At 40.4% G+C, this 20,808-nt stretch overlaps 1 protein-coding gene across 1 annotated transcript in view; it reads left to right on the plus strand.

Annotated features, from left to right (window-relative positions):
- The window catches only part of OTOA (otoancorin), a 32,095-nt gene extending 11,616 nt beyond the window's left edge, over window positions 1-20,479 (plus strand). The window contains 17 exon segments of the mRNA XM_038151239.1: window positions 504-671; window positions 972-1,112; window positions 1,727-1,782; window positions 2,134-2,251; window positions 2,773-2,846; window positions 4,129-4,264; window positions 5,126-5,316; window positions 6,732-6,825; window positions 7,940-8,044; window positions 8,446-8,461; window positions 9,034-9,058; window positions 11,273-11,444; window positions 15,079-15,234; window positions 16,645-16,787; window positions 17,178-17,314; window positions 18,158-18,255; window positions 20,120-20,479. Of these exon segments, the coding sequence (XP_038007167.1) occupies window positions 504-671; window positions 972-1,112; window positions 1,727-1,782; window positions 2,134-2,251; window positions 2,773-2,846; window positions 4,129-4,264; window positions 5,126-5,316; window positions 6,732-6,825; window positions 7,940-8,044; window positions 8,446-8,461; window positions 9,034-9,058; window positions 11,273-11,444; window positions 15,079-15,234; window positions 16,645-16,787; window positions 17,178-17,314; window positions 18,158-18,255; window positions 20,120-20,425 (2,136 nt within the window). The 3' untranslated portion in view covers window positions 20,426-20,479.
- The last annotated feature ends 329 nt before the right edge of the window (window positions 20,480-20,808 follow it).

The following is a 20,808-nucleotide window of genomic DNA, read 5'->3' on the forward strand; positions in this document are numbered from 1 at the left end:
CCTCTGATAACAGCTTTCCTACCTTCTGTTTTTAAAAGTGAAATGGCTTCTTCTCAGCGATAACTGTGGATTTTGAAAAGTTTAGTGCAAGAATTCTATTTAGTTAGTGGCCTGAAAAATGTGTTTAAATCAAGTAAAAGCATCCAAGATTGTACATCCCAAAGTAATTCTCTAGTAACAGAGAGAATGAATATTTGGATTTGCAGTGGTATATTTTATCTGTGTCACTGCCCTAAGCAGAATTTGTATGATCAGAGATCCCAGGCTGTATGTTCAAATATACTGCAATGCAAGGAATCAGGTCCTGGTTGAAGTTTCAGGAAAAGGAACTTCTGAGGAACTTCAGGCATTTGTTCCATGGACAGACACAGAAAATGTATTCCCAGGCAAGAAATGTGTTAAGTATTTAATTAATACTTTGCTTTATTTATTGACTTTTGCTTTTAAATACATCTGCTGGTCTCAATAAAACTTCCTGTTTGCCCGTGCTGTCCTCCCTGCAGGTTTTATCGTTTCACAACGTGAGCCAAATGGGCGCCTTGGTGACAGGAATTGGCACCCGGTCACTGCACAGCATGAGCCCCCAGGAGCTGGCTCAGATGATTCGAGGCACAACGTCCCAGTACTTGTCTGACTTATCTCCTGCACAGCAACAGGGCATCCTCAGGAAGGTGATTGTTGACTCCAGTCTGTGGCAGGTTCTCTCTGCACCAGAGCACTGTAACCAGAATGTAGAGCATTAATTAAACCAAGTCCTTTAGCTCAATGGTTAATGGTTCTACTGCCTTTTTTCTGAACACCAGGTGTATTTTGAAGGCTCTCTCTTGCTTATTTCATTGTGTTTTTAATACTGTCGTGTTTTTCCTTTATCCTCTTAAGAGAAATATTACACAGACTAGAAAGAAGGGCAAATCCTGTAAATCTAAGCATCAGTTCAGAAATGCCATGTATTTTTGTGTTCCTCTTTTTAGATTGCTGCATCTGGAGATTTTTCTTCATCAGTCAAAGATATACAAGGAGCTTTCTTTAAAGAAGTCTCTCTTTCTGGTTTGTGGAAGCAAACTGGATATAATTCTGCAATGCTGAAAGACAAAGAACTAAGAAGAAGCCAGGTAAAAATTGTTATGCAATTCCCATTCCACTGCAATGTAGTGTGATGAGAGAATTGGAAAAGTGGTGTAATATATTTGTGTTCAAGGAACACAGGTAAAAGGAAGGAACTGCCCCAATTATATCTCAACATAAACATCAAAGGGCAGTTAGAGCCCAGGCAGCACTATGAGACAATGCTATGGAAAAGGAAGCATTAATATGCTGAATATAAGCCCCCAGGTTTCTGCCATGTAAATTTTATCTTTCCAGTACTGCATATTAGTACATTACATTTGTAATGTAGTACAGTACATTACATTTGCATGTAATGTCCAGAGAGATGAAAGGTTGGATCAGATGATCTCCAGAGCTCCCTTCAGTCCTAAGTTTTTGTGTGACTGTGGGCTGTGTACAGCTTTAACATCATCCCATAATGCTAGTCAGTGGTGGCTTGTCTTGTGAAGAAAAAATTCAGCTGAACTGGATGTCAAACCTTTTGGTTGCTCAAGCTGGACCGCAGAAGTACCTTTAGAGTGCAGAAGAGAGCTCAGAGTACAAAAACCTTGCAGTAGTTATTGTCTCTTACAACTGGGTTAACTAAAGTTACCTTTAATTATGGTGGGTCTATTTTCAGGCTTTGTATCTGTATGAATTACTGTCCAAGGAATACTCTCCTGTTGACCTTCTAAGGTATGGACTGTATCTCTTTTGAAATGGGGTTTAAGACTAGTTTTGGGATGAGAGCAACTTTGAGGTAAACAATATGTATTACCTTATGTTTATTCATTCCTGGATACCACAGGATATTCCTTATTAAAAAGGGTCTTCAAAACCAAAATGAGGGTCAAAGCACTGCAGAGGTTTGGGTGTTTTAAGGCTTCGTTGATATTTTGCAATTTGTTTGCATTTTTACTTTCAAGAGCCTTTTAATTACAGGAAATGGGAGAGGTGAAGAAACTGTGTCTTAGGATGGGGTTGTGGGGAGTAAGGACTAGATCCTGCTTAAATATTCATAAGATTGAAATTCTCCTTTCCTATCAGCACAGGACAGCTTGTGAAAGGAGTAACTTGTCAACTCTTTGAAAGTATGGACACAGACATATTTTTAAACCATTTTAAATTCTTTGAAATTAATCTTCATCTGCTTTCTCCATATCAGGTAAACAAACAAAAAAGACTTTATGTACATAAACATAGTACCCAATATCCAAATTAGGTAGATTAAAATTTGGTTTCTTCTATTTTGTCTTTGGTTTTTTGGGACTTTTTTTCAGAATCCTGTATGTCTCAACTTGTCTGTTAGCATATTTTATTTAAATCTTTTATGTGTGAATTTGTCTGTTATCATAGTTCGTTTTGACAATTTCATTTGTCACTTACAAATTGCAAGAAATTCCTACAGCCCTTCTGACTTGTTAATTCATGAGTAATCTGTTTGGAAATACATAGAAGTTTCAGAAACATACAAATGTTCTCATGTTCCCAAATATATAATATTTCATCTCTGATGTCTGCAAAAAGAAAACTAAAACAAGCCACATAAAAGTGCTCGCTGAAGATAATATGCACAGTCGTCTTATATATGCTAATTTATATATATGTTGCAATAAATAAGCCATATTTTTTTTTCTTCTTCAAAACTGCTAGAGGTTTAAGAGCCTAAATTTTTGTTGCCTTTAGGTTAATTGTTTGGCTTGGAAATTTTGGAAAGTCTCCAATGCATCCATTCCTCCCTTCCTCTTACTGGCACTTCCGTGAGTTACATCTCAGTCCATCTTAATTCTGAGCACTTTTCAAATAATCTCTTCAGTCCTAAGGAAACTGGTGATTCAAATAAATAGTGATTTATCTAAAGTGCTCACTGACTGTAGGCAAGATCTGTCTCAAGTGAAAGTTGGTAATACTTTGTGTCTTTTAGTATGGTACATTTTTGTCACAATGGTGGATTTTCCCCCCTGGGCAGGCTTATCTGGTTTAGGTTTGCTTATTTGTTTAGGGGTCTTTTTGAGAGTGGATGTATAAGACAAAACCACTGGATACTGCTGAAGGATATTGCTCTGTATGGTTGGAAACATTCCAGTGTGTTTCAAGACATTTGTGTAAGCTAGCAAAACTTCTCAGTGACAGCTTTTATCCTTTGGAAAAAATAACTTGTGTATGTATGAGAATGCCTGATCTGTAAAATTTGTTAATTCATTCCTTCCTTTTATTTCTTTGTCTCTTTCTCATTTTCTCTTTCTGTCTCTTCCACCCTTTCTCTCTTTCTTTCTATGTGCCTAAGGGGATAAAAGGGACTGAGAACCCTTCTTTTTGTGGAATATTTTTTAATTGAAAAAAATAAGAAAAGCATTCAGTTTGAAAAGGCTCTATTCTATTTAACAACTATAAAATACTAATATACTTTAATGCAAGGCTTCCCATAAACAGCAGCGCTCAGTTATTTGGCAGGAATTGCATGTTGGCTGTTCAAGGACGTCAGAAGTTACTGGTGCTGTTGCCTACAGACCCTGGCAATGCTGGGCCTGTGCAGATGTGGGCTGTGGCTTTATTTGCAAAGGTTGTCTGCCACTCTGTGTGGAGAAGGACATAATTTTTTTTTTTTAAATTTGGCAGGATTTTTTGATTTTGATAAAAAGGAAACCTACTCTAAAACTACTTGTGGTCCTCAGGCCACCCACCTCATTTTCATTCATCAGAGAATTATTCCTAATAAAACTGAGAAAGGGAAAAAGCTTCTGACCTGTAAACTATTGTTTCATGTGATGTTAAAGCATCTCAGAGCACTTTCATACACTTGCAGCTATTTATAATTCTTAGCCATTTTTTGAAGTTCAGTTCATGTCCTGATGGACTGGAAGAAGACAGATATTGAAGTAAGGTGAGGGTTAATTGCAGTTTTTTTGGCCTGTCTGATTTATGATTTTTCACGTCCAGCCTTGTCTCTAAATATCTCTGTCATCACAGATTTCATGGCTATGGTTGTGAGTGTATGAAGGTCCAGTTTGCATTCTGAGACCTTCTGAATTCTTTCTGCAGTTCTGCGTACCTGGAGTATGTTACAGGCCCTTTGTGTGTCCCTTTCCTTGAACGTTTGGGCAAGACTGGAATGGACCTTCTGAACCCAAGCCTTCACAAAAGGGATGCTGTCCTGCAAAAAGTACAGGAGTGCTTGGTGGGTATGGCTGAGAGGGGTCAGCAGAGGAGGAGACACCATGGAGGAGGAGAAAGTCACCACCTGCATGAGTTCTTCATCCATCCATCTGTATTTTTGGGGGGGATTTATGTACTGTTCCAATTTTATTGTTTGATCCTTAAGCCCACTTTTTTATAGCTTGCTTAGCAATTTTCCTTGACTCCATGCATGTTACAAAGTGTTCTCATGAAATGTCATTGCTGGCCAGGACAGCCTGGAGCTGGCCAGTTTGCACCTAGAGCTGTTCCCCTGGCTCCAGGCAGTGCCAGTCCAAGCAGAGCTGTTGTGGCACAGGGAGCTCCATGGGAGAGGTGGTGCTACCAGGAGGATTTTGTGAGTTCTGCTGTCTGGGAGCTGCAGCACTCCCCAATATTTAGGGGAAGCTAGTTCTTTGATGTAGCTGTGGCTAGTCCTGTCCTTATACACAGTACCAGCTGTATAATCCCCAGTGTTTTGGCAGCTGCTTGAGAAACCCCTTAGAGCTCAGCCTTCTAACAGCAAGAGCTTGGGGCCTCTCTGCTGCAAGGGGCCACGTGAGGGCTGTGCTGCCAGACAGAACTGCACCAGCTCTGCAGGTGCTGGGTGGTCACATTCTTTATGTGTGATTCAGTATGGAATAAAGAATACTGAAAGCTCTGAGAAGTGCTTATGAAATATCACCAGTTGGATTGGTAAAACAAAAAATGTAAGGCAGTCCCAGCAGAAAATGTAGATTAAGTTGCCAGTGCAAACTGTTGTGTCTTTGTTCCTTACAGCTTAAATGAGTTGTGATGCAGCTAAGTGGTACAGGGCAAGAGCCCAGGTTAGGTCTGCCAACAGGGCAAATGCTTCTTGTTTCAGAACAGCTCCATTGCTGATGAATATGATGTTGACCTCCTTGGAAATCTAATCTGCCACTTACCTCCAGCCTTTCTACATGGCAGAATGTCCCTGAAGGCAATGGCAGCAGCCCTACATCAATTCAAACTTTGCCAACAGCTCAGCCACGAGCAGAAGACTGAAATTAAATACAAACTCCTTCAGTTATATGGGTAAGGTATTGGATACACCACTGTGGTCATGCTGGTGGTTAGGCCGTGCAAACACCAAGCATTTGCTTTGCTCAGATGAACTGCAGTGAAACCAGCACAAAGCAGCCTCTGTCACTGCCCAAGTTCTTGTCCGCTAGAATGACATTTCTGTTCTTGTGTGTATTGTGATAACTGTGGAACAAAATACCACCCCAGGGACACCCTGCATGACTTAAGTCCCAGAGGGAAAGGAGAGAAAGTGTAATGTTTATGGAGGGGCAGGCAAATGGACTCAGTGGCCTGGCAAGAGAAAGGGGTTACGAGCAGAGAATGGTGCAGGAACCCAAAGAATGGGAAAATAGAAGTGGGTGCTTGCTGTGCTGGTGTGAGAAGACAAATAAAGAAGACTGCAAGCACCTGTGGCAATAGGAGAGAGCAGAGAAGAAGCAGACGGATATAAAGTTCGAGCATCTGCAGCAGCAGAGTGGGCAGTGTGTTGGGTGTCACTAAGGACTCAGATTAGGAGGGCAAATTAGGAGGGCATACCACTGGTATCAGTGGTCATGCAAAGAACAAAGGCATCCTCTATCTGGCAAGAATAAACTGTTTCTGTCTTGCATTGTCCCTTGGAAGTATCTTGCATTTGAAAAGGGAGCCTGGTTGCACAGTTTCTAACCACTCCTTCACCCCAAAGTCAGTCACTTGATCCACCTGATCAGGTTGGATGCTGTTCAGCTTCCTGCTAGTCACCGTTTTTCTGTGATAGGATAGCTGTATTTTCCAGCAGATCCCATCCCTGCATTGATCTTGATACAAATCAGTTTTATTGAGTCGTGGTGCACTGTGCTAAATAAGATTTTACTTTATTTTATATAATTTAATTTTGAAGATATTTAAACATTGTCATAATGGAGCAACAAAGCAATTAAAATTGTTTGTGGGAACATGAGCTAGTAACATTACTACACTCTTCTATAGGCTGTCAGGCTGAAAATAACTTATCTAAGTGCTTTATTAAGTCACCCACCAAATGGGTTGACATTTGTCAGATGTGGATGATGTTTCTACTTCTCTTTTGATAACCATTTTGCAGACTACTATTGCAATATGAACTAGTGGAAAAAGGTAAATTTTCTTTTAAAGAAATAATTCTTTCTCCTTGTTCAAACACTGTAAAGCTAAGAACACTTGACTATTGAGAGAGAGCTCCATCACCACCATATTTGAAGGGTTTTTCTGATTATATTGTGAGTTCCACTAATGCCCTATGCCCAGAGAGATGAGAAAATGCAATCTGATGCTTGTAACAATGAATCATCACATTGGCATAGAATTTTGTTTACTGTATGATAAAGTATCATAAACCCACTGAAGTTTTAGTATTATTTTTATTGTAATGTTCTTTATTAATATAATTTTTCAAAATATTTTTTCAGCTCCTCAAACAACTGGACAGCAGAAACAACATTAGATGTTGGACCATTCATAGTTCTGCTGTCAAAAGAGGAATTAAATGTCCTTGCTGAAAAGGTATCCTTTTATTAAAAAATTTTAATTTGTCACATATATTTTAGAACTGGGATTTGTGAATGTCATAATGCAGTCTAATTTATGTAACCTGAATGCTGAACTAGGTAAATAATTATTTTGTCAAGGAATCCTGTGTTAAGGTTTCACATATTCTTGACTCCATCAAAGAGATTTCTTCTTGAGAGTAATGTTACTATAAATGATTAGTTGCATGTGTACAATGACAATTGTACATTGTCACATAGGGGAAAAAAGGGGCATTTACAGTGATGTAGACTCAGTTTTAGTACTTTACACCTTGCAGTGCTCTTTACTCCATCCTTCTGCCTTCCAACCATAAAAGTTGTGTTTCTTATCCTGTTATTAATAGGATTGTACTGATCTAATTAGCATTTACTCATGTGGCCCTTTGCCCTGGGGCCAGCATAGCACAAGTCACAATATCTGATGGCCTCAGCATTGCACTTTGTAATTTCCTTGCCCTCTTTAGTTCATATAATCTTAATTTTTTTTATGCATAGGAGTAAACTCTACTGGAATGAGGGATTCATTCTTCAGCAGAAATATGTGAGCACAGTCAGCAGCTTTTCCACTGGAGATAATGCTTATAATTGACCAGATAAATAGTCTCTTCAAAGGAAAGGAAGGTGTCTAGCAGGGTGGAGGAGAGAGGTCAGAAAAGCCTAAAGAGGTCAAATAGGTCAAAGTTATTTCTCATAATTTAATTGGGTGCCTATCCTCAATTCATGTACTTACCTGGCAAATTTAAGACAAGCAAAATGAAGCCCGAATTAAAATGGTGACACTCATTGCTCCAGGAGGGGCTGGACACAGACACCAATCAGCCAGTGCTCAGGTGTTGCCAGAAGCTGGGAGGGCATACAGGATGGAGAATCACTCAGAATTTGCTTTGTTCCTAATTTTTCCCCCTCAAATGTGTGCCGATGACCTTTCAGTAGCAGCCAATTACTCTTTTCTGAAACATCTGCACAGTGGGACGAGACTGAACTGTTACCAACCCCTGCTTTGCTATGGTCTGCACAAGACTTTCTCTACAAATTGATTTGTTTTAAAAGGGAGAGAAGCCTTACTTATTCTTTCTTTCCTTTTGAAGTTCCCAGATATCGTTTTACAAATAGCAAAGACAATTGGACCAGTTTCTTCATCTGAAGAGCTTCTGTCAGCTGTGTTCGAGTCAGTCTCCAAGGGCACTGGCAGCGTTCTCCTGCCTCTCAGCAGAGCTGGTCAGTATTGCACTGGGGGCCTCTGCAAAGTGCTGCCATTTGGGGCTGAGATGGTGCAATTCAAACAGACTTCGTTCACTTTGGCATCAAATGCATTCTGAGAAGCCGAACGATAAAAGTGAAGTATTGAGTAACTTGTAGACTTCTGGGACAAAACAGTGAGAGTCTTCATTCTGCTGCTCATCAGAGTTGTATAATGCACTAGTTGCTGGAACCTTCATTACAGAATTGCATAATTAAGCATTTCCTGGAATCCTTCTGAGTGCACAAAGGAAAAAGATGAATGATTTGAGTTAGAGGGGTTTGTTTATTTTCAATTTTTTTAATTTTTACCTTGTAATCTAATTGAAACCCCTTGAATTAAAAACCTGTGAAGGTGACAAGTTACCACTGTGCCAGAAGATTGCACATAGTTAATCCTTTGCCAGACATGAGCATATGGTGACTGATCTGTTCTTAAATCTGACAGTGGTGGCACTGTGTTTTTTCTGTCCAAATGGACAAGTTTGTAATCATCTAAAAGGTATTTTAATTAGCAACCAAACTAATCTATTAGAATCTCTGGTGACAAATGGATCATTTTCTTTATATAAGATAGATACTCTGCCTATATTCTATTATTATAATAACAACTATTCTTCTCTTATCTGACATTCACCCAGGCAGAATTTGTAAGCTGTGCCATCCTGTGCCATGGAAAATAATCCTGCTGTGGGGGAAGCTTTTGAAAAGCACCAGTGGGAATTTAGACCCAAACATATTCAAGGAGTTTGATCTTGGTCTGCCTTTGTCTTTGAAAATATCCCCCTTGGTTTTCTGCCTAGCAGAATAGAAGTTCAAGCTCTCAGCAAGCCCTGAGCCACCCTGGAAATCCATCTGCTTGTATGGCAAGAACTCTGTATGATGACTGTTTGTCTCTGGAAATGAATTTTTCTCTTACAGTGCTGTATTCATAGGCAGAGAGAGGTGGAGGGAGTTCTGGGAGTTGTGTTTTTTCATAGCCTGAAACAAAACATGACCTCAGTTGATCAGAGGAGTCATTACACGATCATCAGGCTCTAAAAAAAGCAGGACTGAGCTGGTGAAATAGCTGGGGGTTAGTTCACCTGTATGCATGAAATTCACTCTTCCTTCAAGTAAATCAGCAGATCATAAGCCATATTTCTTTAGACATGGGCCATAGGACTGAAGATTCAGCAACAGGTATTTGACTATGCCTGTGTCCTTAAGTGTTCTTTTTTTAAGCCTCTGGATCTACATGAATCCCAAAGACTTCTCTAATCAGCCCAGCTCATGTCCAGTGCAGTTGCAGAGCTCTCTCATCTGCATTGCAAGAGCAATGCCAATGAAGCTGAGTCTCTTTGTCAAAGGATAACCTGGTTCCAAGACTGTGGAGTGCACTTGGGGTGCATGAGCTCAACTGGGGGGAATCTGGGAGATAAGAAGTTGAAGGATTGTTTGTGCTACTCCAGGAAATGCTGATTTGTAAATCACAAAAAAATTGAGTATTATGAAAATTACTCCAGAATAACATTGATGCTTTTCATGCCACCAATGCTATTTTGCATTTCTCACAAACCAGTTGTTAGCTGATGTTAATAAGAGTAGCAATTACCAGTTACAGAGTTCTTGCATCTATGTCTATATCAAGATTAAAAGCAAAGGTTTTAAGGTGCTTAAGGAAAGATGGAACATGAAAAGCAGAACTAGGGAACTGTTGTGTCTGAGGTGCTACCAGAGAGCAGTGGCAGTGCTGGAGAAAGAATTCAGGTTTCTCACCACAAGCACTGAGATGTTACAATGTGTGTATATATACATATATATGTTTTTCATCAAACTAAATCTATAGCAAAAACAACAGCAAAGTGGCATCAGGTCAAAAATCTAATTAGTATTTCCATCTTTAATTGCATCAGCGTATCTGGTGTGTTAAAAATTATAAAATCAATGGTTTTTTTTCAAGGACACCTAGTCTTAGGTTTTCATGACTTGGGGAAGGGAGCTGCACTGTGTCTGGGAGGGCAGTATTTACATGAGAAAAGCTGACCTTCTGCAGCAGGGGAAGGGAAACAATGCAGCTTCACAAGAGGGAGGTAAAGGGAGAGCAGAAGATCAGCTGGTACAGTGGAAGCTGAGCAGCATTTTCATTTGCTCAACAGATTCAATCTTTTCAGTGTTCTACCCGCTACAGCAGCTTCCTTTGATGCAAATAAATCCCTCCTCTGCCTCCTTTCAAAGTACAAATCTACTTTGTACGTCCTCGCTTTAATTTATTTATCGGGGGAGCTTAGCTGAGGCACAGCATCTGTGAAATTCATGCTTTTTACTGGTAATGACCATATCCAAAGACATGTAGGGATTATTTGGTTTAGATAATTATTTAATAAGGTTTTCCTAAATTAGTGACAGGAGAGGGAGTAGTAAACAACCACATTAGGATTCTTATTTCTGCTTTCCATCAACATTAGAGGTAGATTATGTCAACAAAGACTAGGATTTGTTAAAACACACAATGGAAACTCTCTGGTTTGATAATGCATAGGCCTGGAACCTGACTGTAAATAAGATTTTTAAAGGCAGTTTGTCTGTCCAAACAGTGCTGTGGTAAGTGTACAGCCCTCTCTAGATCCTGACATTTTAACAACAGGCTTGACATAACCAACAAGCACCGTGCTTCTCTGACACATCCAGCTTGTCTTCACCTTGTTTAAATGTCAGGCAAGTCTTACAAGACATATATCTCTATCAGGCCTTTCAGAGTGCAAGGACCTCTCATGTCTGTTACATTCTTGTTGAGTTGGATCCACTGTTTGCATGTGATGTTTATTCAGCTGAAGCTCTTTTTGGTGAATTTCCACCAGGGTCATCCCAAACATTTGCATTTCGCTCCTGTTGAATCAAGGCTCCCAGCAAATGGTGGCTTAAACCCAGAACAAGCCCTTGCCTGGGTTTTGATGCCTTTAGAGAATTAGACTTGAAAGAAACTTGCAACATACTGGTAGTTTATATCCAGAACATTAATAATATAAATATTTTTTTAATTCTTCAATTACAAAATAATTAATTCATCAATATCACATCAGCAGCAGTAAATTTTCATAGTCTGTTGCTCTCTCAAATATCAATATTGCTTTGATTTATTTTGTTGTCTCTTTGATGAAAACTCTTGCAATTTGACCTTTTTCAGATTGCCTGAGAACCAGAGCTCCTTCTTCAAATGAAATCATTAAATTAGGAGAAGCAAATGTCTTTTGGTCAGTTCAGGAGCTGAAATGCATGGATCCAGAGACTTTTGACAAAAATGTGGAACTTCTTGGGGGTGTCTCAGGTTTTAACAGCTCCCAGCTGACTGCCTTGAAGGAAAAAGCCAAGCAGGTAACTGTCCTGTCTGTGAAGGAAAATTAAATCTGTAATTTGATTTGGTGTTATTGAACTATGCAGCTCTAAAATAACTGTGCTATGTCAATGTCACTACTGCCACAAGAATATCTATGGTTTATTGGAAAAATAATGTGAGGTGGTGATGGAAGACTATTGCCCTTGCTTTAGAGTCAACAGGCAAGTAGCTCTGAGCTATTGGCAGCTGGAAAAGTGAAGTGGTTTTACTTTTGAATTACTTTTCTGCTTGCTTCTCACTTTCCTTTCATAAATGAAAAATCAGCAAGCAGTACTAGGGGCTGTTGATTGCCCTGCTGAGAATTAAGCTTGGCATGTTAAGCTGTCTACGTGGATGCTAAATATAGCTTACAGTGGGGTAAACCCAAAAACTGACTGAAAAGCAGTTACTGGCTGCATAAAGCTCCTTTTTCCACCTTGTCACAGGCAGGGACAGACCCATCAGTGGGAAATTTTACGGAGGAAAAATCCCACCTACATTTTGTCTTTACCAGGAGCACAGTTGGACAGAGGGCTGTGCTGGGGGCAGGTCAGCAGTCTGCCTGGGTCTGCACCAAGAGAGCTCTGAGCAGCCCTGCCTGAGACACAGTGGGCTGGCAGAGAAGTCAGACTTTGCTCCATGCCTGTTGCCATTGCACTTCTCCCTGGGGTGACCTCCTCTTGCTGCTTTGTGGTTGCCTGTGCTGCCAGGGAATGGGCAAATTCCCAAACATACTTTTAGTTCAGCAATAAAAAGCCTTTGGGTGCAATAAGACAAATTGTTTTGGTTGCAGAAAACTCAAGAGGTGAAGAGGGTACTGCCCCAGCCTGGCTTCAGCTTCCTGTCAGCAGCATCTGCTGGAGGTTATCTGTTCTCTGCTTCCATCTCTGCATGGCTACTCTGTAATCCCCTTCTGTCAAAATGATCCAACATGTAAAAGTTGTTTTTAGGTCCCATCAGATCGTTCTGACAGAATGAGGTTGGGAAGCATCTACAAGTTGCAGTTGGCAGCAAGCAATACAGAGTGCAAGAGGCTTGGAGACCTGAAGGCTGTCACCTCTGGAGAGAAGCAGCAGCAGGGAGCAACATGGGCCTGGGCAGCATCTCCTTAAACCAGCTGCAGCCACTAGTGGAGCTGACCATGGGTTTTGAGTAAATAAGGCCAACTGTGCAATCTTTAGCAGTGAAGCTCAGCTTTTAAAACAGTGGAACTGCAGGTGCTTAAAGAGAAGTGGCACTGCACAGATTTCTGAAAGCAGATGGTGACTCTGCAGTTGTGTCTCTGCTGCCTTGTTGCAGGAGGACAACTGCAGCAAATGTATTCTTCCCAAGTCAGCTTCCCTCTGTCAGCATGGACACAGGTGGGTAGGAAAAGGGGAAAAAATGTAATCCTAGAAGAAAATAAAAACAGTGCTCCCCTGACATAGTGAAAACTACTATTCTTTACAGCAGTGCAATATATTGGTGAAACCAGTTGTAGGGAAATTGCTAACAAGGTTGATACACTCACATTTCTGGCTCTGTTCAAAGACTCACTGATCTGTAGTGCACTGAATGGCAGTATATTTTGTCTGTGAGTGTTTGTACAGATTTCTGCTAGACAAAGACAGACTTCCTATATATTAATTTCAAAATGCAACATAGTGTTACACTGAGCATGAAGCATTAGAATGAGACCGGGCAGACAAAGCTCTTTGAAATTATATGCATAGATGCTGCTATGTTATTAACATCTTTGATTAAAGGTTTCATTAAGCCTGAATTACTCATTGTTCCAAACTAATTCAAAAAGTCTAGTTATCAGATTGTATCTTAATGAAAGTAAGAAGCTTAGCTCACTTGTAAGTGGAAGGTCCCCCAGCTCTGCAGCAGTAACAGCTGTATGGATCTGTAGTTCTAGGTGAATGAGGACAAAGGAGTGTTTCAGTTTCATGTGTTGTGTTATTTATGTCATTCTGCCTGAGATTTCACCCAGTCCTGTCAGATAATACTATTTATGAAGTACTTCAAATTCTGTACTTTATGGCCTAGATCAGGAAACAGACACTTGGCATTTTTGCCTGCATGTGTTTCATGTATCTCTTAAGCAAGAGAATTAAAAGCTTTAAAATTGGGCTAATGCTTTTTACTATCTATTTGCTTTGGAAAAGATTGAAGTTTCCCAGGCTTAGACCCTTTATGACATTGTAAAACCAACATAAAAGATCTGGTGGAAACTCAGTTGGGAGGTACAAGTCCAGCAATGCATCTCTTAAACAAATCCTAACCTGAGGGTCGCAGCTGGGAGAAGCACCCTGGCAGCTGAGGCTGCTCTGTGCTGGATGTGCACAGCAGAGAGCCTGCAGCCCTGTGTAAGGAGTACTTGATTGCAGAGATCCAGATTCCTGAGCTCTATTTTTATATTTTCTGGAGATTGTACAGCTCCATGTCTATCTGATGGTGCAAACACTATTTAGTAGGCAACTGCAGAGATACTCTTCAGCAAGTCCCCATTAGTTTTGTCCTTTCTAATGTTCTGAACAAAACTTGAATTGTAGCTATCTCAAAAAGGGAGTAAATATTTTTCTGACTCAGATGGTAGCCCAGCCCTGAGCTTTTAGTTTTAATTTTTTAGGTGGAGTTAGCAGCATGACGTTATCCTAGAAACCTGTCATGCATTCACTGACACAAAGCAGAGTTGCTGAAGTACATGAGAGCTTTAAAGTGAGCATTTTTTTCAATGTCTGCTTGGCTTGTTCAAGTCACTTCCTCCAGCCAAAACCCAGTGTCATTTTCTGTAAAGGCAATTGGCCACATCCGAGGAGATACTGACCACTGTCTACAGTCTTCTGCTGTTATCAGGGAAATGTAATTGACAGTTCTGGCCTGAAAATTCAGCTCTTGATGGACTTTTATTATTCTTTACTCAGGCAGAACTTTTCCTTATACCAAAATTTCCTTTGGGCTACTCAGTGAGAGCTTTTCAATCACTGTAACTTTATCACAAATAAAGTTAAAAGCAGGGGAAGTTGTCAGTTTAAATACATTGGTACTGGTTTAGAAGAGCCCCTGCTTATTTCTTTGGGTTTTTTACGAGGCTTTATAAATTTAACTTCATCTGTACAAACACTTCTAAATTCTTTTTATTTTAACATTGTATGAACACAATCTAGAAATCAGGACTGTGGGAACTGGTTCTTTGACTGGATTATTTGATTCTCTACTTGGTCTTTCCTTGTCAGTGACTGAGCCAGGGTGACTGGTCACAAAAGCATTTTAAAGTCAGTCCCCTGGAGCGATTTTAGCTGGGAAGAAGCCTGGGGAGTGCAGGTGCTGCTTTCTTGGCAGTATAACCGTGTGGATCTAGGCACAGATTCCCATTTTATTCTTAGTGGTTTTGCTCCTACAGCCACACTTCCAGCAGTTCATATTCTGACTCATCAACAAGTCCAAGCTGTAAAAATTGCAGTAGTTTTAGGTGAACTAATCATTATTGGTGTAGAACCTCAAAAACCTTCATGATACCCAAGCTCTGCCTTTTGAGTGCAAAGAGGAATATTCATGTTTTAGGACTTTTGAACCAAAGGATTTGAGAATGGTGTATAGAGGAAGAGTCCTAATGATTTAACAAATATTAATAACTCTCATCTAAAGGTTTGGGGGTTGCTGCCAGACTGGAAGAGTTACCAGATCATCTCCCTGGGCCGCATTGCTCTGGCACTCACTGCACAGGAAATCCCAGAGCTGGACCTGCGCTCCATCGACACCGTTTCTGTTCTTAGTCAGCAAACAGGCTGGACTCTTACCCAGGTGAGTGAGTGAGTTACTGAATGTACTCCTGGTGGAAGGCTCTGGATTCATGCTCTTTGGGACTCAAGTCCTGGAACTGCCTAGAAAACAGATCCAGAGGCCCACAGTACTCCCTGCTGCTTTTCTGAAGCTGTGACCCAAGGGGAAGTGGCCACATAGGTCAGCACTGGTGTCTGCCTGGCTGGGGCTTCCCTGGGGAGATGGCCAAGACAGCATCAATCTCTGTTAATTTGGGTGGGGATGAGTGTGTTCTTTAGCACTTGTCCACTTAGCAGTGGAAGGAGGCCAGCAGCTCCTCTGACACTGTCCCTGGAATAGACACTACTGCTAGGAGTACTAGTCCTTCCTAAGGACAATCACAGAACAGGTAGTGTGCCCCAACCCCGGGCATCCATTGCCCTAGAAGCCCCTTATTAGCAGATATACTTCTCTCATTTTCCTTTCCTTGAATAACTTCTAGTTATATCAAGAGGACTTTCATAACAAGAATTAAAAACTTTTATTTATATATGCAATAGGCAGCATATTTCTGACTTTGTGGCCCATACTGTCAGGGCTCTGTGGCTGCAGAGATGCTGGCATGGTGGCAGTTCTGGCAGAATATCACAAATCTGTTTAATAGATTCTTGTTCTGAAGGGCACCATAAGAAGGAAGCACTTGGGAGGATTTTATACAGAACCTGTTTGCTTTTGTGGTTTCCTGCTGTCAGAAAGAGTAATTAGTTAAAAGAGATTCATCCTGCTGAATTTCAGTTGTCTAAACCTTAGGCAGCTAGTTAAGCTAGTTATTTGAAGCTCAACATTGTGGATAGATTAGGAAATCTTGGAAGATAATTGTTTCTTTCCCTGGTTTCTTTCACCAATGCCTTGGTGACATGCTTGAGATGGGCTCAGTTTTTAAAGGGTTAGTTTAAAATTAGCACCATCCTAAATTACTTTGGCTTGCAAAGGCACTTTGGTACCAATATCCCATTCATATCTGAAAATTAATCCTAAACACTACCACTCATAAATGTCACTTAAATAAGACAAGTCATCCTGAGTATTAAAAATAATAAAATTACATATTGATCCCCTTAGGTATTTTATGTTTTCTTGTAGCAATGTAACTGATTCTGTGGGGCAGTGCAGCACCATTTCTTGTGGTGAAGGCTTTCCTTGTGACCTGGCAGAAGAAGTACAGAGTGTTTTCACACCGTTTGCATTTAGCAAGTGGTTGGGTAACAGTGCCCTGTTTTAGTGTCACATGTAGGTGGTGACAGTGCTCCTCCTGAAGGCCATGGCCATACATTGGGGAGGCTCAGGATAAATATTTATGCTCCATAGCTTCTGTAAGATTTTAATCATCTAGTAACAGACGTTTCAATTATATTTACCCTATTCATGCATACTATCTTACTGCTTTTGTAGGCAAGAGCTATTTTGCAAGGTTTTTTAGACGACTCTGGCCAGACCATCAGCACATTAAAAAGTTTTGATTTAGTTGGATTAGGAGCTGTTCTCTGTGCTTTGAACTCCACAGAAATCACATCCATAAGGACTGCTGAATTCAGGTACTGCATTTTATATCTAATGAAATATTTATTAGTAGCTCTATTGGTAAAATTTATTGTGCCATTTTTGTTCCATCAAGATTTTCAGAGCCTAAAGGACACCTTTTTACATTTTAAATGCTTTTAGAAAAGCAGAAAACATGCAGCAGTTGTTTAAAAATATTCTTTTATAGTTTTCCTCTGCCATTTATGTCCCACCATTTAAGTATTGTATCAAGAAATACAGGTTTTTGCTTAAAACCTGAAATATTTGTATGCAATCTGTGCACATATATTTCAAATTGAAAATGGGTTTTACAGTCTTCTTACAGCAGGTTTAAGTATATTCCAGGCCTATTTAGTACTCCACGTAAATGCAGCTTGTAATGATGACCTTGTTGCCTTTTGCAGTGCTGCAATTGCAAGAATTGGCCGGTTGTTTTGTAGCACCCCTGTGCTGAGGCAGTTTAAGAAGATGACAGAATCCGTGTTTGGTGCTGCTGCCAGCTGGAATGGCTCTGTTTTACAGGAAATTGGTACTATAGCAGGTAACAAAGCTGAGGGGAGTCATCTGCAGGGACAGACATCCAGCAATTTCAGAAGCACTAAGGAAAAGTCGTGGTATTCTCTGTAAGGTTCTGTGAATCTGCTCAAACTGACCTTGGGAAGCACAGCCTGAAGTTACTTGGGTCCTGTAAGTTGGAAAGGGTAAATCAAGGAGGACAAAACCAGTCGGGATTCCAGACCCAGTCACTCTTTGTGAACCAGGCTGTAGTGGGAGGAGCTGTGCTCTGGCTGCCCAGGCATCCTGCCTGGAAAGAATGGGCTGCCCAGGGAAGAGCACAAGAGCAGGATTGGCCTGGAGTGATACTTCTCCAGAGTGCTCTTGCAGCCTCAGAGACCTCCTGAGCCAGAGGTCACTCCCAGTTTTGTTCCTGGATTTGTTTCCCTGTTATCATTTAACTGCACATTGAGCTCTCAGAATTTTTAGTATCCCCAATGCCTGTGGCAATGATTCCCCACCATAACCACCTAAGTGGTGAAGAAGTCACTCCCATTGCATGATTATGTTCCCTAACCATGGATCAGAAGAGACTGTGAATGAGCATTCCCTAATACCATTGCTTATGATTTTATAGGCTTTTATAACTCTCTTTTCCAAGATAAAGTAATTCAGGTAGAGTACATTCTATGTCAATGGGTAAGGTCACAGGATTTGTAATGCTAAAATATAATGAAAGAAACAAACATAGAATCAGCATCTCTCTATATAACACCCTGGAATAAACCATTTATTATATATATTTTTGTAAGTGCTTAAAGTTTATATTACCTTAAAATAAATTTAATAAAAATTAATCAAGTTTTGTTTCTATTATGTGGGTTTTTAGGTGGTTTGAATGAGGATGAATTAAAAGCTTTTGATAAAAGCTTGATGCCATATTTCCAGCCATCAGCAGTAAGACATATACCTCCTGAAATTTTCCAAGTAAGAGCTTGATTACTGAAGAAGTTACTAAATTTCTATTGTTTTCACTGTAGTATAAATAAACTGCAGCACTGATTTATAGTTTCGGGTTTTGGGAAAAAATTTTCTGTGGTCTGTTAAGTGAGAGACCATCAAGGATCTGGAACATTAACTTTCAGCTGTATCATCTGTATTTGTGATGCCCATGAAGTATGCTAGACAAGCTTTTTTCATCCTTCAGAATGCATCCCAAAGAAATAGCAAGTATCACAAAACAGGGAATGGACGCTGTATCTTCCAACATTTTATTCAGATCTGAATTTTTGTCTCTGTTTATTAACATTTGCAAGGATGCTGTAATAGCTACAGATTTCTCTGCTGACTGTGCAAGAGCTGTTTTATTAACCTAAAATCTGGCACCATTCTCCCAAGTTAGCTCTGAAAAACAGATTGTGCAGGCAGATACAGATCAGAAAGGAATTACATCTAATTACAGCAGTACTGAATGTGGACCAGAAATTAGAACAGGGATCCTGAGATCATTGCCCCTGACTTTCTTTGACTTAGTGACAAGATTAATACTCTGCCTGGGCTGGTCTCTTTCAGATGCTCAGGCAAGCAATGTACTTATGGACAGTTGAGCTAAACAGAGAGTTAACTGTGTCAGCTCCCATAAAAAAGAAAAACTCCTTGAGCACTAACTGTGCACGGTACCACTGACAGTTCAGATAAGCCTAAAATGTCATTACAGAAACTATTTCTTTGCAAAACAGCTCTATATCATCTTGTAGAATTTCTAACAAGCAACATTCTTGTTAGTAAGAGCAGTAATGATACTACAAAAAGTGATTAACAAAAAGCAGGGTGCCTCTTTGGAAGAGCTTTCTGTATTTGAAGGATTCAAAGAAGATTTTGGTTTTACACAGGTTTTTTATGGCCTCATTTTGCAGCTGTCTAAATTATTTAGATTTTGATTTATGAAAAATTACATTGTATTGTGGACTTCAAGTGAGTTAAGAAGATGTTCAATTCAAAATGTGTGAACCTGTAGGAATTTCCATGAGTTTGCTGAGTTTAAACCAGCACACCATTTGGTAGACAATGAAAAATGGGCAGGGGTTTTCTCTATCATCTAACCTACTTGCAAGAGGAATTTTGTCTATCCAAAGTAGAACCTGGATGCAGAATTGTTGCAAGAAAAAAGGCTTGCTGTGTAGGAGGGTTAAAATGCTTGTGACTGCAGAATGTTAACTAGAACTAAAGCAAACCAGCCTGCTCAATAATGCAGGCTTTAAAAACTGCTTAATTGCTATATGATATAAGATAATTACTGTAAGATTATGATTGCCATGTTTAATTTTTAAATTTATTATGAACAAACTGGGAAGATTTTCAATCTAAAAGAAAATTTAATAATGAGATTAAAGCACGGGGTCTTTTCATCTCATTGCTCTACTGCTAACTATAATCAAAGGTCAAATGTAAGTTCAACTGAGGTTGCTTGGGAGCAGATATAAGAGGAAATAAATGAAAACACAAGAGGTTGCACAATACCATCAGTCTTTGAGCAAATCAGAAAATAAATGGCTGGAAAATTAAACTCCAACAATATATTGAAGAAGTGTACAATACAGCGCTGGCATAGAAAGCTTCTCAAGCTGTCAGCTTCCACCATCAAAGAGAAAGGTGACAGATAGATGAGTGGTCAGGGAAGTAAATGAATACAGAGGATTCTTTTAAGCTCTATTGAGCTCTTTTATAGCAACACAATGTTAAAGGCTAATGTCCCTCATTCTGAATGCAAGGCAGTGCTGACTTCTGATTCCTTACCTTCCTTCTATAATTGACAGCCTAAACCAATTTTTCTGTCTTTTGTTCCTCTCAGGCATTGTCCCCCGAGCAAATAGCAAACCTGGGCCCTGAGAACGCCGCCATGGTTACAGGATGGCAGCGGGAGCACCTGGATGCAGCACAGCTCCAGAGCCTGGGGCTGGCACTGGATGGAGCCAGGACCAGCAGCCCAGGGACACAGAGCACTGCAGGATCCCCCCAGGAGGGCCAAACCCCAGCTCCCAGCGGTGAGTGGAGTCCTCCCTGCTCCTGCCTAGGGGAGGGGCACACACCAGCGGGGTGTGAGGTCTCACAGCATGCACCAGGGTCAGGCCTCTGTTCTGGGGGTCGGTTACAGTGAATTTACTAATCAACTTCTACAGTCGTGCCTCAAATAACATGCCTGACCAAGACAAACAGCCAGGAGGATGCTGGATTTACCCACAGCAAAAGGTAATGGAGGAAGACTGTCAGATGGCATTAGCAGCTGTCTAGTAGCATTACACTGTGCTAAGCACTAGCTTGTGTAAAAGGTAGTCTGAAACAGTGAGCTTTTCCCACTCCTTCTTTCCCATATTCTTTGCCTAAATGTAAGGCAAGGGTCTCCATCTCTGAACTTTCAGGTCAGAGCCTTTATGTGCAGCAGAATGTTGTTTGCAGAGCTGCAAGTGGTAAAGGAGGTAGTACTGGGGTGGATTAGCATCTTTATCCAGACTGTAGGGCCATTCCCATCCTATTTGGAAA

Source organism: Motacilla alba, chromosome 14 (genome assembly GCF_015832195.1).
Source record: "Motacilla alba alba isolate MOTALB_02 chromosome 14, Motacilla_alba_V1.0_pri, whole genome shotgun sequence".
Taxonomy (NCBI): domain Eukaryota; kingdom Metazoa; phylum Chordata; class Aves; order Passeriformes; family Motacillidae; genus Motacilla; species Motacilla alba.